Here is a 17865-nt window from a genome sequence, read left to right as displayed (position 1 = left end):
GGCTCCCGGGCCCGGCCGAGGCTGCCGCCCGGGCGGCCGCGGCGGAGCAAGCCGGGGCGGCGGCCCCAGTGCCGGCATGCGGGGCCGGGGGAGCCGGGCAGACGCAGCCCCGCGCATTGATAGCCGCGGTGCTGGTGAATTATTAACGCTCATCTTAAGTGTATAATTGCCTAAGTGCCTTAAATGATCGCTTTGGAAAATGGATTGTTTCCACCCTTTAAAAGTGTCGCTCATCTGGCCGCAGCCAGCGGGCTCAGCAGCTGGTCCCCGGGCCAGCCTGGGAGCGGCTCGCCGTCTCGGGGAGCCGACAGATGGGCTGCGGGCTGAGCCCTCCCTGCCCTCCGCCGCCTCCCCCCGGCCCCCGCAGCCGGCGGCCCGGCTGTCTGCAGAGCCGCCCCCCCGGCACCCACCGCCCAGCCCCGGCCCCGCAAGGCCCCCGCCGCGGGGGCTGCGCCGGCCCCCGGCCCGGCTCCGGCCCGCCCAGGGTCCGGCGGCCCCGGGAGCTCTGCCCCGGCCAGAGGCACCCCCGAGCCCCGGCGGCACCGTGGGGAGGGTCATTGTCGCCTCTGCGAAATGCACAGCCACGCACCGAGTCAAGCAGCCCCTGGCCTTTGTGGACCGGGCTGTTCCTTTGCATGTGAATGGGGGAGTTTGGTAAATCCTCTGGCCCGGCTTGGGGCGAGGAGGAGGGGGGGGGGTCGCTCCCAGCTCTGGGTTAATGAAGTGGGAAAGGAGTCTTTCAGAGAGGCCTGCAAACAAACCCCCTCCCCGGGCAACAAACCCCGTCCCAAATCCTACATGGATTGACTTAAACCCAGGGGATAAGTGCTTTAAATTAATCTCATTGAATAAGAATGAGGCCAAACAAAACTCTTTAAAATCATATTAAAAATCTATCAAAGGACAACTTGCAGTGGGTGTGCTTTTCATTTTGTGAGCGTGAAGGCAAGGCGCATACAGCAACCTTCCTTCCATTTACACAGCAGGAATGTGAATCAAAGACATCCTCTCATATTTAATTGTCCTTGTAGCCTTAGCAGATTCCTTCTCTTACATTAATGAAGTACAAGGCTTTGCTACACGTTTGTAATTGCAATATTTAAATTTGCCACTTCACATCTGGAAGAAGCTGTAAACTCCCCTGGTAAAAGCAGGTCTGAACCAGTGCTGTAAAGCAGCAACAGGGTCCAGTTTGTGCTGGAATGAGCGCAGGGGCAGAGTCCCGAGGAAACCGCTGCTCAGGGAAAGGTGAACCGCCCCGCTGGGTCTCTCTGGGAAGGGGAGAGAGTGGAGGGGAAGCGAGGGCTGCTGCTGTCTCCTCCAGGGAGCTCTCATAGCAGCGTAAAGCAAAGCAAGCTTCAAAATAAGTCAGTAAGTCAGTATAAGGGAAGACACCACATGCTGCAGACTCTCATCAGAGAACCTGCCACATGAACAGCACATTCTACTGTGGCAGGATCTCAGCTGCCTCAGAAGCGTCACCCTCAGCTTGTGTGTGGGGACTGAGACTGAAACCTGGTGTCCAGCTGAAGAGGACAGCAGAACCCACCAGGCCTGGGTCCTACACCTACAGCAACTCCAGAACAGGGGGAACTTTTCAGAGTAAGACTGGTGAACCCTGCTCACAGATCCAGAGGCTTGTGCCAGCTGGGCACAACCCAGGCAAGTCCTCAGGGCCTGGGACAGGCTGCACTGGGTTGAAATTAGGTAAAGCAGTAAAAATGGCATGGTTGAGGAGGGGCATCAAGCCTCTTAAGAAAACATTTAGAGGACTCCACCAGTTCTGCTCCTAGGATTACTTTCTCCCAGGGCACAGTGTCTCCAACACACAAGCTGTTAATGTTTGGTTTCTGTCAGCTCCAGGCTCCAGATCCAAAACATCAGTGAGTTAGTACAGATGGGTTTGCCAGGACCAAACATAGTCCTGGCTCTCAAGTCCCTTCTGGGCTTTTTCCCAGTTTGAGGGCCATCTTCTGCCTCTGCTGGTGTAGTTTTGAGCAGGATCACAACACCGAGGACAGACAAGGGTCTAAACCCTGCTTCTCTAACACACCAACATGCACAAATCCAAGAAACCAGCAGAATCGCTCTGCACTTCTGATGGCTCTCTGTACTGCCAGTGAAGTTTCCTTCATCAGCAGATATTTGACTGCAACAAGCTCAAGCACACAGGATCCTTTCCCAGTGCAGGGAGCAGGAATGGTTCTTTAGCACTGTCAAGACTACATGTGCAAGGAGCTGTAGCCCTTGCCAGACAGCACATTAGAGGCACCAACACAGGCATTTCTACAGAAGCAGAAGGATCTCATCTGCAAACCCTCCTATGCACCTTATTTCCAGATATTTTACTGTTTTGTCTAAACACCAAACAAAATTATGCCAAAAAGAAGAGCCCAGAAAGAGTCAGTGCTTTTTCCTGTCTTCCCCCCCAGGTTTATGGAGAAAATAAATTGATGTAAACAGGGAAGTTCTGTCACTTGCTGTCCTAATTAGCTGGTGTTTCTCTGCGGTGGGAGTACTAATGTTAAGGTCTCTTGTGTTGGATCTAGATATCTTCTGGTAGCAAGGTTTCAACTGTGGCCTTTGGACCAGGGCTGCTCCTTTTCCTCCCAAAGCCCTGCAGCATGAGCTCAAGATGCTCCAGCTGCACAGGCAGGGCTGCATTTGGGACAGAGCTCCACTCCCAGGAAGAGCGGGGTTAAGCCAGGGTCTAATTGAACCATGAGCTATGCCTAATCCTGCATCAGCAAAGTTACAGACACACGACCGTGTATCAGCTGCGGGAATGACGTACAGAAGCTCAGCAGTCAGTCAGCCCTGTCCCGGCCAGTGAAAGGAGAGGAGGATGCGGGCTCCTGTTACCAGCGAGGGACACTGGGCGCTGACGCGGAGATGAAGGCACCCGGCCCTGCCGCCTCACGGAGCTCCCAGCTGAACAGACACGGAGCCAGACGAGAGCAGGGAAAGGAGCCTCTCCCAGGAGAGCCAGGACTCCAGGCTCCCAGAGCAGGGCTTGGAGGGGCAGCAAGGAGGGCAAACCTGAAGGGAGTCCAGGTCTGACTTGCAGGGACTTTATAGAAAAGCTCCCTACACTGTTATTTCCAAGCAAAACTCTACTGAGAAGCTTCCAAGCTGAAGGGCAACAAGGCCTGTATCATTCACCACGACTAAGGCTCGAAAGCAAACCAGAGCAAAGCCAATGCTTGTGCAGGCAAATGCTGCAGTTTCACCCAGCTAATCCAAACTGTGCAAAGAGCCGATCTTCCTGTCCTTACACGCTGCATAGGCAGGCTTCCACCCAGCCGAGACCTGCGCAACACACGCCACGTACCTCAGTGTGAGTGGGTACCTCTGTCTGCTGCATGCCAGGGCTGTGCCGAGGGAACCCCCACTGCGACCCTCAGCGGCTCCTCCACATTTGGGTGCTCAGATGACCCGGGAGCCTCTGCAGCAGCAAAGCTCAGCTCCGGAAGCAGCCCCAGGCACCCGACTTACTCACGCAGCTGATGGAGCACCGCAGCTCAGCCACCCCTGCTCCACGATAAGCATGACAACCTGCCCTGGTTTATTGAGGAGATGGTTTGAGTTGAGTTTAAACCAACTCCAAGCCTGCTAAGTTCAGCTGAATTAGGTAGTGGTACAGCGATAAAACCAGTGTAGAGCAGATCTAGAGCAGATGAAGTGTAAATAAGGGCAGAATTCGGTTCCTGCTCACCCAGCTGCAATTCAAACACATTTGCAGAAAAGGCTTCAAGTGAATTAGGAGCAAATTAGGCTTCGCTTCAGCTGCACATGCATTTCTTTTAATGCTTTCTTTTCCCTGTTTTAACAATCTCCTTTTCCTTTCCATAATCACTCCAGAAATCCAGAGCTATCTGCTAAAAGATGGTGAAGCTGAAAGAAAAAGGCATTCTAGGTTAAAAAAAAAAATTAATCACTTGTTATTCATCATAACTGCTTGTAACATTACATGTCCAGTTAATACAGACGGCAATAACATTTCCTAAAGTCGGACTGATGTGCTGTTGGGCTTTATTTCTATTATTACGAATTTGCCAATAGTCCCTATTAATTCATATGTGACAGTCAGCAAGGAGAAGGTCATATTTTTCCCCCTTATGCACAAGATCAGTTCTTCCCAAACTTACACTCTCTGCATCACTCTGAGTCATTTTCATCCTCAGGGGTTTCTTCCCTGTTTAAGTTGACATTTGCCTTAAACCTGATTGCCCTTCCAAACAGTAATCATAATAAAATCAGGTGGGCTTCGCTGTTTTTTATTTTAATCTAATAAATGCTAGTAACTCTCATTCGCTCTGCAAAAACAAGGTTAATTTTATCTTGCAGCATTTTAAACATCCTTCCTTCTCAGGTGTTCAAAAATGTACTGCATTAAAACCCGCAACGTTCTCTTTGGTAATTGCCTGCAAGGAACAAAAATCATTTTGGTTCTCAAAAGTTATAGTCACTTGAGAAATTAAATACTTTGGGACTGATCGCTCCTCTCACTCCTTACCCTGACTCACTAGAGCCCAATACTAGGTGCCATCGATTGTGTCCTCATGACATGGGTATTGCTTTAACCCAGCTACGCTCACCTCTCAGCGCTCCCTTCTCCGTTGGCTGCCTGAAACGACCACTGTATTTGAGCACCTTCTGGTCCTCCATTGAACAACGTGCCTGACTCGTGTCACCGGTGGACTCTTCCTTCACTTATCCCTTCCCTAGAGGAAGATACCTGCAGGCAGTGGTAAGTGGTATTTGGGCAGGGTTTTGTACCGTTTTCAAATGTGTGTACTGCCCACTGCTCGCGTTAGAGAAGGTACTGGAAGAAGCACAAAAAGGAAGGTGGGGAGGCAGGCGCTGACCTGTAGCTCCTGTGGGAATTTGTTAGCGTCTCCTGCAGGCCTTCGGGAGCTCCTTCTCTCCTACACGCTTAGCAACACTTGAGTTGCTAAGTCAAAGGGGAGTTTTGTCATGACTTCACTAGAGCTCAGACATTTTATGTACCGGGCAATGGTGAATGAGTGCTAATCTCGGCATGTCTGGGATCATACTGCAAAGAGCTCCTAGCAGATCCTTCTCTCACTAGTCCATATTTGATGACGATAAGAAAAAAAAAATAGGTAAACAGGGAAAAGCAAGAAGTGAAATGCATTAGCTTGGGACATATTCAAAAAAGCAAAGCACAAGGCCTAGCCAGAACAGAAAGAACCTTGACATTACAAAGCCAGGGTTACTACTGGCAAGCGTTAGCAAGACTCTGCAAGGGCTTTAACGTTCAGAGAGGTGAGACAATTCATATGTAGTCTGCGTTACATAATTAGGTATGACAATATGCTGCAGGCAAAGAAAAGTTTGGAGATAGCTGGATTCTACCTCTGGCTCCTTCCGACAGTGACAAGGTTTGTTCCCAAATTCATAAGTGTTTTGGCATTAAGTTTTGTGCCCATGAGTTCTGCCCCCAAGGGACCACGTGTCATTACATGGAGGAGTTCTGTACAGTTCTACCAGTCTCACTGAAATCAAGGAGACTCCTTGCAGGTGGCAACATTTGACTAATGGTCAATGCACAGGGACAGACCTTGCACCAATGCCTAAAGGACAGGAAAGAAGGTGGCAGCAACATGGCTGCATTACCTGAGACGGGAGCAGAAGTGCCCCGCTGGCTAACGACAGGGAGAAGAGCAGTCTCCTCTCCTCTGAAACCTATACCTGGGAACACCTACTCTGCCACTGCTTTTTCTCTAGTTAAAATTAAGCAGCCAAACACACCCTAGAGTGTTTGTACAGGTCTTTTAAATAGGAATGCATCTCCTTTCTTAATAGACTTGTCTCACTTCAATATTAAATAGACATTTCTCCAAAAAATATATTTAACCTCTTTTATTTTCCTTGCAAAGAAACCTTAGAAACATGATACATCTTCAGGAAGCTGCAGTTAATTGCAGCAGTGCAACAGGACATGTCTGGATTCAATTCCACTTGGATCTATGGAGAAAGGGGGAGGAGGCTGAGATCCCCAAGATCCCTCCCATATTTGCCTGATAAATTGAAACACTCCTCAGTTGATTTGGCAGGTCACCCTGACCTCCAGCTGAGGCACTCAAGCAGGTTTTGCAGCAAATGACTGGAAGGTCCTGGCTTATGTTGGAATCTTCTGGTTGCCAGGTTTTCTCTGTTTTTTCTTCTTCTTGACCTTGGATACCCCAGTATCCATCCCACTGGAATATTCAGATCGCAAGATCTCAGCAAGGCGACGTTTGCCATGGGTCTTCTTGAGAAGGTCAGACCTGGGCAGCGGGAAGAGAAGAATTAGAGAATTAGATTTCCTTCTCTCTGAAACGCTGCTAGGTGGGTTACTTATTTTACAGCTGTGGAAAGTGACATTTGCGCATTAGCAAAAGAACAGCTTCCTTTTCTTGAGGCTTGATTTGAAATTCTGTCTCATGCAAAATTAGATATTGTTGTGACAGGTTTTCACAAAGGTGGCAAAATATCATGCCGTTTTTAAAAGCAAGCCTTTGTTCTGTACAAATGCTCTCGCAGGGGCGGTGGGGAGAAGGAGGGAAGGTTTTGCGCTGAAGACTGATGAACTGGGTGACACAGCAGTTTGAAAATTATAATCATAATAAAAATCTAACAGCCTTAAGACATTGAACAATGGAAACATTTTTATAAACAGAGTTTATATCTAGGGCTTTGAAACACACAAAAAAAAAAAACAAACAAACAAGCAAAAAGAAATTTCAAGAGTGTTAAACTACCAGACTCTTCTCTTGCAGTGTCCTGCAGGTATCACATGCACCTTACAGACTTCCTCTCCAGAGACTGGCTTTTGCAAAGGTAGCTGCATTTTGCCTAGCCACTACATTCCAACACGGATCTCCCTGCAGCCCTAAACTGCTGGCTATAAATATATAAACCCACTCAGCATTTTTCCCACCACAAGTTCTGCCACTGTCTGCTCTGTGACCTTGGGCAAATCCTGTCCTCATTCCTGCTGCTATCACCCTCTCTTATCTATTTAAACTGCAACTCTCCAGTGCAGGACTTGTCGTTCCCTACAATGTTCCCATAGCCCTGAGCACAACGGGGTATCCACACCTATTGGTGTCTGCACATCCCATTCTCATGTTTATTACAAAAAACAGTTAAGAGATCTCAAAATTTTGCAGAGAAGTGAGAAGGAATCTATCTGTCCCTCTAAATATGAGGGGGGAATTGAACAGAAGCCCCACATCCACTCCAGCACACATGGACATCAGCAGTCCTAGAAGCTGCTGCCTTTCACAGTTCTTTTGAGCAGCCAGAAACGTGCCGGGGATTACAAGAGGGTAGAGCATTCTCGGCTGAAGCAACAGAGCAATTCATTCAACAGGCCAAATACACCAAGAAGGAAAGGGGAGTGAACCCTTGGCTGACGGGCATATTTGCTCACCTCCTTTTCCATAGGTTGTTTCCCCAGCCCTGTGTGGGGCTCATGGCAGGCGTGGGGTTAGAAGGAAGGATCAGACTGATATGGAGAGTGTGATGAATTACCCCTGAAAGAGGGTTCCCCTAGAAGAAGATGCCTACAAGGTGCAGGGGAGAAGACTCTACTACCTTAGGTGTAGTCCCCAATCTCACTTTAATTTGCCAGAAGCCATTTAACATCCAAGCTCTGTGTTGGCTGAAGGTTTGGAGTCTGGACAGGCTGGAGGAGTAAGATGCACAGCCTCTGCCCTGTTTGAGCCCACAGAAACTAAACCAAAAAGATATCAACTCTAAGGCAACCTTAAGGCTAATGAAGTAAATGTGCTGTTTATAAAGTCATACCTGCAATACCTCCACAGGAAAATGTGCTGTTAAACTGCCTTCCTGAATGGTATAAGCTACAAGCAGCAAGGAGGTATTCTTACGGGAGCATACACAGTGCCAGGTCAAGGGCTCCCCTCAACCAGCCCAGCTCTGCTGGTACAACTTCATAGGGTAGATCTGCAGTTGCATCCTCTTTGCTCAGTCCCCTCCGTCACTTGATAAAGTTTCTCTTTGACACTTTCATTGCGTCTCCAAGCATTTACTACAGTAATTTGAGGGTTACCAGGCAACAGATCAGTTTACTTATCAACAGGGAACTATTTGCTGCTAAGGACAAGTAATCCACCAGTAGCTGCAGGGCTGAGTTTCAGCTCAGCAGGAAGGTTGTCCAGCACTTTATTATCAATCAGGTGAAATCATTGCCCAATTAGTAAATCAATACCCCCTGCTATGGTGATCAGCTGTACACAGAAAAGCAGGGATGCAGGAAAAGGGGAGGTTTCTACCCCCTAACCAGGGCCACAGAAATCAATGGAGCTGTGCTGTGGAACCTGTGCTAATCACTGAAAGAAAAAAAAAAAAAAAGTATATTGCTGCAGCTGTCAACCACAAGATGCAAGAGCCACAGGCAACAGCGATAATCTCTAGCAATAATACATTGCACAAGTGCACTAGGTCAGGATCCCTGGCCAGATTCTGAGCCCTGCTGTGTTGGTGTAAACCTGTAAATTCCCCTCTGCTCAACTGGTGGAAGTCTCTAGGGCTCTGCTAGAGCAGTCAAGATAACAACAGTGAGGAAAGGTGCCCTGCGGTTATGAGACAAAGCCCCAGAGAGCTGGAGCAAGACCTTGATACTCTCTGAGCATCCTTGGGCAAGGCAGTTAACCTCTTTGTCCTTCGTGTCCATTCTCCTGCCTCATAACCCAGGATGACTGTATTTTCCCTGTTGCTGAAGGCTGGTGTGATGCTAACATAACAGGTGTGGCGGTACTGGACACTGCGGCAAAGAGCCTCACAGAAAGGCTTGTAAATATAAGACGCATTTGTAACACAAGCAGAACCCACGTTCCCATCACCGGGTAAACACATGGATTGTCAGCTTCTCTTTCTGTGATCTCATCTCTGGATATCACAGAATACTGAGCCCTAAGGAGAGCACATCATGGTGATAACTGGCAGAGAAATTCACAGCCCTTTATAGTCCTCCTTCCAAAAACCACCATCAGTGTTTAGGCAGAGAACTACGAAACAACGCAACAAAGGGGAATTTGTAGGGAAAAAAGATTCACTAGTGACTGACCCATCCTGATGTGCTAGAGTGCCAAGATTTCAGCAGGGTTTGAAGGAGAAGAGAATGTTGAATAGCTGAGAAAATAGCCAGTTTTATTAGCTAAGGGAAAATGAGACAGGAAGAGAGACCATCATAACTTGGGAATGAAACTGCACCAACATGCGAGTGAGGAAGAACTTGTCCCTAACACAAGTGACTTGGCGTCTCTGTGTTACTGTCCAGCGCACTGGGTGGTGAACGCTGTGATACACTGGATGCCAGGCAGATGCACCCCTGGACGGCTCCTCTTTTACCCTCCTACACTACATATGGGGTACAGAGACTCCCATAAAAGGCATACAGGAATTGGTAAGTAACCAGAGGAGCTGGTGGAGATGAGTTAGCATCACTTTATCTTCAACTGGGGGATACACCATGACTCCACTTGCAAGGCCAGTGCTTAACTCTAGACCAAAGCATGGCAGGGCTGAGCAAGGAGCCCAAAGCAACCACCAGCCCTCAAAAGATAGCCCTCGTCTCCCAGCTCTGTGCCATTATCAGCATTGCCAGGTGTCCCAGGCATAAGGTAAAAAATGGGTCACCCCAGGGCCCATGTAATCACCTCATTATCAAGGGAAGGCAAAGATGCACTGTATAGAGAGGGAGGGAAGACAGAAAGGCTAGTAATTGCTTAGTATGGTCTGAGAAACCTCCTCTCCTCACAGACAGCAGAGCAAGGAATAAAAGACTCACGTTTACAGCTGCCTGTGCACACCTGTAATTAAATTTCAACCTCACAAAAGCTTGTACCAAGGGCCTCTGCAGAGAGACAAACAAGGAAACAGAGGTGCAGTCCCCATATGACTTTATGCCGAAAGGCCAGGAAAGACCAGGCCAGAGCCAGATCTTTAAAGACAAAAAAGCTCCGCCCTCCTCCAGAAAACTGCCATCCTGGAATAATTTATTCACTCTTTAAGCACAACGAGAAACTCATGACTCAAACATGTCAATGAATGATGAAGAGCTGGGAGAGGGGCATCTGGGAGAAACAAGAGGGAAAAAATGTCCAGGGAAGGAAAGAGAATAAAATTCTTCTTTCCTCTGCTGGTTTCATCAGCTTCAGTTTCCTTCCATCTCCCTCTGCAGAGCCACTTGCAGAGCCCTGCTCCCCTTCCCCCATCCCATGCAGGAGCTGCGGTGATCAGCAGGGGTGCTGACATTGTCCAGCCCTCCACCTCCAAGGAAATCTAATGCTATTAACTGGTCTCCTCTTCTGGTCCCTCAACTCTCACCTCTTTGCTCTGCTCAGAGTATCATTAAAAATTCCAGGCAAATCTTCATTCACCTCATTAAAAAACCCAGGCAAAGGCAACACAGGTGATTAGCCTGAAATCCTCTGTTGTTTTCAGCTCTGCTTCTGTGCTGCCACATGATACTAACTCACCACTAAGTCCCACCTGGCTGACATCCTTGACGCAGCGCAACTTCAACACACTCAACTTGTGACTTCCATGCATTTTGGGCAATAGATGGCTTTGTGAGTGCTGAAAACATCATCATCTACGTTCCACAATCACTAACAAAATGCTGGAGTAACAGAGAGTTAGGGAAACCTCAAACACGAGGAACCGAGGACAGGTATATCAAAGTAAGATTTGAGAACGTTCAACATAGCTGAGATCCTGCGGACAGCTCCAAGGCACAAATAGAAGAGGAAGAAAAACTTCCAAGCTGTTCCTTTTCTATATAATTTCTCATTCTTCTCTCAAGCATTACAGGTAAGATTGTAAGAATGATTCAAGTTTCACCAGCTATTTTTAATCAGATTAAATTTGTTACAAAATACAAGTCATGCTTCTTGATGTAGAGACTATCGCACATTCAGGTGTGAAAGGACTAAGTGACAATGGTAAGAAAAGGAATGAGTATCTGAAGCCATTTTTCATTTTCAGTTCAATATGCTAACATGTATGTTTCATTGACACATTTGCTTCATGAGAGCACTGTATCACAAGCTGATCTCCAAGCTAAAACTCTTACACGCTAGATTCACGTACATATACATGCACAGTTTCTCAGACATCATTTGATAGCTCAGAAGATGCCTCTGATGGTCTTTTTAACCTAAACAGTGAGCAAGCTTGTTCTCAGAGACTTCTTCAAGTTAGTTAGCACTGCTGGTTGTTCCTTTGTCTTTAGCTACATGAAATGCTGGTGCAATGCAGTGCAGCAAGTGCAGTAACCTTTAACCGACTCACAATGTCTGCAGCAACCAAAGGTACTCCCAGATTGCTCCAGCTGAAGAACAGGGAGTATAAAGTCCTGATGCACAGACCTAGAACTCATGGTGTGTCTTTGGAGCAGGATGGAATAGGCCGTTTCATTTATCAGAAAACATTTCAACATAGATCGCACTATCAATCTGCCTGACAGCATCTCCAACAGCTCTTTGAAATCGTGCCAGCAACAGAGCTGGGTTACCTCTGGGCCAAGGCTGCTGCAACACCTGCTTTTTCTACTTACAGTGTTGGATGAACCATCTGCAGCCAATGCAACTCTGTTTGGGTTGTTTTTTCTGTCTTTTTCTGGAGGGTGGGGGCAAGAAATTTATCAGCATACCTACACTGCTCTCGACAAGTCAACAGATGGGCTAGGTACTCTGTTATCAGCTGATGCAAATACTAGCTTGGGAAGATGAAGGAAAATTATTACCCAGTCAGACCAAGCATCAAGCTGGAACAGTACAGTACAGTCAGGGAAGAGCAGTCTTCCTACCAAGACATACTAAGCAGTAAAGCCCACCCTTACAAGTATTGAAGTCAGTTGTATTTCAGCTATACAGAAAGAGAAAGAACACAGATTCACTTTCTCTACCACCCCTTGGTCTGCACCCTATGGGGAAAGGATGAAAGTGCCACTAGGAGGCTGGTGACCTTCCAGGACTCTTGCTTCTGTCAGGCTATTTCCTGGCCTAAAGGATAGAATATATTTCAATTAGAAAGGGCTGCTTGTTTCTGGGTGGGTATCAAAGAGCACAGAAGTTTCCAACTCAGTGTGCAAGCCCAATTGGTTCACTGAAAGGTGGAGCAAAGGCTCTGCGCTGCGGCCGTGGTGGAACAGGACAGCAGTAAAGGGCATTGCTCTATGCTCATAACAATCACATGGATTTTATGATTATAAAGATTTAATCTTCTAACAGGACATCACAACGCGTTAAGCAGGACTCATTTGTGTTCTCGAACTGCCTTCACGAAAGACAGTGAAGGCAAAAGGCAATGTTTCCTTTCCCAGCAGCCTTTTCTTTTCCTCCAGTTTTTGGATCCCTTTGCACTCCAGTGCCGAAGTCCATGCTCGTACCTGAGGTCCAGTTTAGCTTTCTAGAGCAAAATGCACAAAACAAGTGAAATTCCTAATGGGCAGAATTCCAAACTTGCATTTTGACTAATTAAGTGATATTAGGAAAGCTGTAAATGCCACACAAACTGACAGGCAAGCTGCTTCTAATGATTAGACAATTGCTGTGCAGGGAGACCCAGCTGCAGCCTTGATGCGCAAGCCTTGTCATCAGAAGCATTAGTCTTTTCAAGTCTGTAAATGCCAAGAAGTTCAAAGGTGGCATCAAGGATACTGGGGAGCGGGGGAAGGTGAAAGGCTACCAGTTTTCACCCAAAGGGGACTGCTGTCCTAACCACACAGAGGAGGATCTGTTAGGTTTACAGGATAAATCTCCCAGAGGGTGATTATCTGACCACTAATGCTGAAGAATTCAGAAGATGAATTAGCACAATCCTGCAGATGAAAGGGCACGATGATGTTCATGCTCAGAGCAATGCCAATGTAAGGATGATGTAAAGCAATTCCCTCAGACAGGAGCATCCTGGAACTCATTACCTGGATTCCATATTAGTTAAGAGTTTGGTTTAAACGCTGAAGCGTGAGGGAATTTTCACATTTAGTTTATACTCATTTTTTGCATATGCCATAGCAACTATGAATATTCTTGATACCCGTACATACATTCAATCCTTCCGAGCATTCCTGGCTTTAGAGACATCCTGCAGCAATGAGTTCCACAGAATCTCTCCCCCTTTCTTTGTAAGGGCATGATTTCACAAACATGGCAAATTAAGCTGCGACACTCCATTAGGGGGAAATCCTTTGGGAACATACATCAGTTTTCCAGAGAGATCAATAGGGGAAAACAGACCCTCAGTCCCCCACAGAATCCCATAAAACCCCAGTCATTCATAGTGCAAAAGACTGAGTAGTACAGGGATGCTAGGTGGAATGGCAATAGCTCTTTGACATCTGCATTGTGAAAGAGTCAAAAGACACATTTATCTGGCATGCAAGCTACTTCCCGTGCATGCTGCTTCACTGCAGTGAACGAAAGACAGTTAATCCCTCAATGGAAGTGGGATCAGCTTCCTTGAATCTACCCTTCAGTAACACCGTGAGCACAGACACTTACTAAGCTGATGTACTGTAACTTAATATACAGTATCCTGTTCGTGTGCTCATCTCTTAAATAAATACGGCTTTTCACCTTTCAAAAAGATCACGAGTGATTATTTTGCCTTCTTCAGATCAAGTTTTGCAAGAACCACAACAACTAAGAGAACAGTTTGTTTGCACAAAGAAGTTTTAAAAAAAAATACATGAAGAGGAGAGCTTTTACACGTGCACTCGGCAGGAAAGGGCCGCTTCCACACTTCAGCACTGAGAACCGCCATACACCTGGCTGCTATGGCTTCCTGTCTCACCTTCCCCAAGCAGGCTCTGTAAGGAGGTGGTAAGCACAAAAGGAGATTTGAAAAGAAAGAAAAGTTTTCTTTGTCCTCTTAAGGAAACATTTAATGATCCCCTTTACCCCATTTTCAACCTGGGCTGCCTGTTCTTTATTCTCCGGGCAGGTGCTGAGAGATGAGGCTTTAGTGTGCAGACTGATTAAAAACAAGTATCAAATGTTTGGACACAATGTGTAATACGACAACCAGCATTCACGGTATCACAGGAGAAATATAATTAAAAAAACTGCTCTGTGACTGTGCTGTTATCATTTCAAGCCTCACATTTTACAATTAAAAACTATTTTGTCTTCTAAATAGCAAGCTAAATTCTGCTCCCTGCTTTGTCAGTGTGAAATCAAAAGCAATTCTCTGTAAGTTAATAGCACTATCTTGAATTTATGCTGGCAGATACCGAATTTGAATCTATTCTCTCTTTTTTCTAAACTATCCTATAAATACTAATATATCCTCTCTTGCTCTCTCTCGCTCTCTCTCCCCCTCCCCCTTTCCCAGCACACACAGAGAAAGTTAATTAGAAACAAGTTTCATAGGCAAGAACAATTGTTGCACGACACAACTTTGGCTATTTTACAGGACCTTAAGTTTCCAGATGCTTCTGGATTTGAAATTTGGAGCCTGAGCCGTGACGAACCGGTGCAAAGTCTGCCCACTTTCCCTGGGCTGCAATTATACACTCCACGTGCAAATGAGCTTTCAAATCATTCTGAGACCATTTGTTCTAAACACCTCCACATCCCCCAACCCCAGGCATCTTGTGCATAAACTACTACTGTATCTTGAGCTTGTCTGTGCTATAATGGGATGAAGAATTGGGGAGGAGGAATGCTGCCTAAAAGAGGTGCATGACAAGGGAAAAAGCAGCTCTAACAGAGTAGCAACATCATAGGAACAGAGAGAGGCATTGTTGCAGGCCAAGTAATCCTGTGACACGCTACTGTCAGTCATAGCTTGACACCCTGCTGGGCCAGCAACACATCAAAGCCCACCCCATACCATCTTACATGCTCTTTATCAGCTAATCAGGCTATTCTTCCTGAAATAAAGCTCTGTTAAATCCCTCGCTCACAGGGGCATTCCCATCCTGTTGCCCATCTGCTGGCGAGGGTCAGCTGAAGCAGGAGGCAGATCAGTGGCCTGTCCCTGGTGGCTTCTCAAAGCAGGACAATGCTGTCTACAACTTTTTATTTTAAAATCCCTTCCCCTAGCTTTTTTTCCCCTAAGATCTGCACATGTGCAAGAAACGTCCCCAGCCTAGGAACCACTACGTGGATTAGCGCTTTAATTGCGTGGCTAACGTTTGCTAACGAAGTTTGCAGCAGCAATTACACAGAAAGAGTCGCAACTGAAACCAATAAAAGAAGAGAAAATTTCCCCCCTTTGAACGCTATCAGTGATTTCACAGGCAAGCTAGGAGTTTGTATTCTGCTGTGGTGCTAGGGAGGGCAGTGAGTCCTTACTTTGTAATCTCAAAAGCGAGGACCATCTATTTTGTGGAACAAACTCAAAGTAGCTAGAATTGGACATATTGAGCACTGTCAGCTCCACTGCAAGCAGAGGAGCACATTCAGGGCTCGACTCCTGCAGAAACATCAAGGTATCTCAGGTTCCTTGCACAGGAAATGAGCACCCAGGAGTAGACCCTGTCCACACACTGAAGGGGACGGAGATATAACTCTAGGTCTGCTACAGAATCTCCCTGGGAGAGATGCCACATAATTTTGTGGAAATACTTTTGCCAGAACCACTTACATCTAAAGGCGGTAAAGCACAAGCTTGTAGATGGTTCATTCCTACCAACCGATTTGCATTTTGATTTGGGCTTGTGCGTACATAACTGCAGTTGATTATTTAATAAATAAGAAAAAAGTACACTGCAGTCCTCCCCTTTTTTCTCCTGTCAAAGCTAATGTTGCCTTACAGAACAGGTAGACCTAGCCACAGCTGACCTTTCTAAGAAGATGGGCACAATTTGCCTCATGGCCAATCTGGCAGTCAGGAAACTGCTAGTGAAACTGCAGAAGGCGGCCTGCAAGAGACTGTATAGGGCAGGAAATGTGATAAAAAGGCCCAGAGGAAGCCACAGAAGGCCTTTAAAATATAGAAGGACACACACCTTGCTATGAAAGCAGAGAGGGAGACATGGTCAAAAAAGATAAGGCAGAAAGATTATTTCTGTGCAGTGGATTGGAACAGATACAAGAAGGGAGAGCAGCCAGTATTTGTCAAGGCCAGGAGGGACGAGATTATCCCGTGAAATAAATCAGCATCCATTTTGGCCACGGCAGCAAGAATGCTGCTGGACCTCTAGGAACCAAGACCTGTGCAAGAAAAAGAGCCACTCCAATATAAGGGAACTCTTGCATTTTGCTCTGGAACATTGCCTGTATCCTTCCTCATCCCTCAAGATAGCTCTGGAGAGAAGTATAAGTAAATAAAAATTAGGCTGTTTCTGCTTTAAGACTCGGAGGAGCTAGTGTTTTTCAAGTGTTCATAAAATGAAAAAGCCGCAGCAAAACCAAGGTAGTCCATATAGGTGCATCTCTGCACTTCCTTCCAAAAAAAAAAAAAAAAGCGCATCTTTATCAGAAGTTAAACTACAAAGTGAACTGTTTGTTCTTCTTTTTGTTTTTTAAAAAACAGCATTTCCACTCAAATGTTCAACCTAGTTGATTTAATAATAAATTTAACTTTTAGGTTCTCTGAAGCCTTTGGAAAAACGGAGAATGAAACAACAGCACAGAGAGCAATACAACCCAAGCCGGTGGCTCTACATGGCTTAGCCCCTCGGGAACGATCACATGTGACTTCTTGGAGCAAGCACAAGAACCTTGTGGAGCCAAGCACACTGTGGCTTGTAACAGGGTATCCCTCGGCTCTAGAATGCCGAGCTCACATACCTTTTCTGTCTTGCTTTGGTTTTCTTCTTTGAGCCAACAGTAGGAAGAGTGCTCAGGTTCTGGGGGGCGTCCCTCAGGCCAAAGCTCTTGGCCACGTGACCCAGATGGAGAGACTTGATGTGGAAGATGTGCTTGAGGTTTCTGGGGTAGGTGGTATAGGCACAAAGGAAAGACTGCAGTGCTGGAAAAAAAGAGAGTGAATTTTGTTTGCTATTGCAGTTTTTATATACGTGTGTGTATATATATATATATATATATATATACACACACACACACACACACACACACACACACTTTAAGATTCAGCTGTTCCAGCTGAAAGGACATTGGTCTTGTCCTTTGGGACACCTTCTGGTCAGCAGCAGCTGGTGGGAAAGGTTGGTATGTTAAAAATCTGTGAAGGTTGTAGAGTACCAGTACAATCCCATAAGGAGGGAAAAGGTGGTGGAGAAGGGTTAGGAGCTGAAACAAAGGTACATTAAGTTGCATTAGGTTTATCTCTTGTAAGGCTGCCCCTTCTGCAGGAAAGGGTGATGTTTATAGCATATCTCAGAGGAAGAGTGGTTGACATCTAATGGTAGCAGATAGGAGGAGAGAGAGAAGAGAGATACAAGGAATGAAGACAAGGAAAGAGAAGCATGGAGGTAGGATAGGAAGATTCCTCTGATATTACAATCCCAGTAGTCCATGCATTTTTCACCAGTTACCAGCTAGTCCCTTATAAATATCTGAGCGCTAGATGGATTTCCTGACTCATCATCACACTGAGAACAGAGTTCGCCTTCTCAAAAGGGAAAAAAATAATAGAATAGAGCGCAAATTTTCCTTCACGTCTTTATATTCCTGTAATGCCCTTCCCTCAGGGCTCATTGCTCTAAAGACAATCATCCACTAATACGAACACTGCCACTGCTCTTCCATGTACCCAGAACACTACTAACTACACCCAAGTCGTCCTCTCTGCTATTGGGAATAGAGGGACTTTTAGCAAGGAAACTCTTCAGCCCAGAAAATGCCTCCCTTCAATCCCCTGCTGTTCCTCTGCTTGCTAAACCTCCTGTGTCCCCCTAGCCCTCACTCCAACCAT

The 17865-nt window shown here is 46.4% G+C and overlaps 1 protein-coding gene across 4 annotated transcripts in view; it reads right to left on the bottom strand.

Moving 5' to 3' along the window:
- Nucleotides 1-5871: 5871 nt before the first annotated feature.
- Nucleotides 5872-17865, bottom strand: part of DDX31 (DEAD-box helicase 31) — a 49775-nt gene continuing 37781 nt past the window's right edge. For all 4 annotated transcript variants that reach the window (XM_068915010.1, XM_068915011.1, XM_068915012.1 and 1 more), the window contains exons 19-20: nucleotides 16779-16959; nucleotides 5872-6293 (exon numbers count right to left, since the gene is read on the bottom strand). In XM_068915010.1, coding sequence (XP_068771111.1) covers nucleotides 6146-6293; nucleotides 16779-16959 — 329 coding nt within the window. In that variant the 3' untranslated portion in view covers nucleotides 5872-6145. The remainder of the gene's footprint in view (nucleotides 6294-16778; nucleotides 16960-17865) is intronic.

Source organism: Struthio camelus, chromosome 20 (genome assembly GCF_040807025.1).
Source record: "Struthio camelus isolate bStrCam1 chromosome 20, bStrCam1.hap1, whole genome shotgun sequence".
Classification (NCBI taxonomy): domain Eukaryota; kingdom Metazoa; phylum Chordata; class Aves; order Struthioniformes; family Struthionidae; genus Struthio; species Struthio camelus.
The sequence above is the reverse complement of the archived record's forward strand: the minus strand, read 5'-3'. Positions and strand labels throughout refer to the sequence as shown.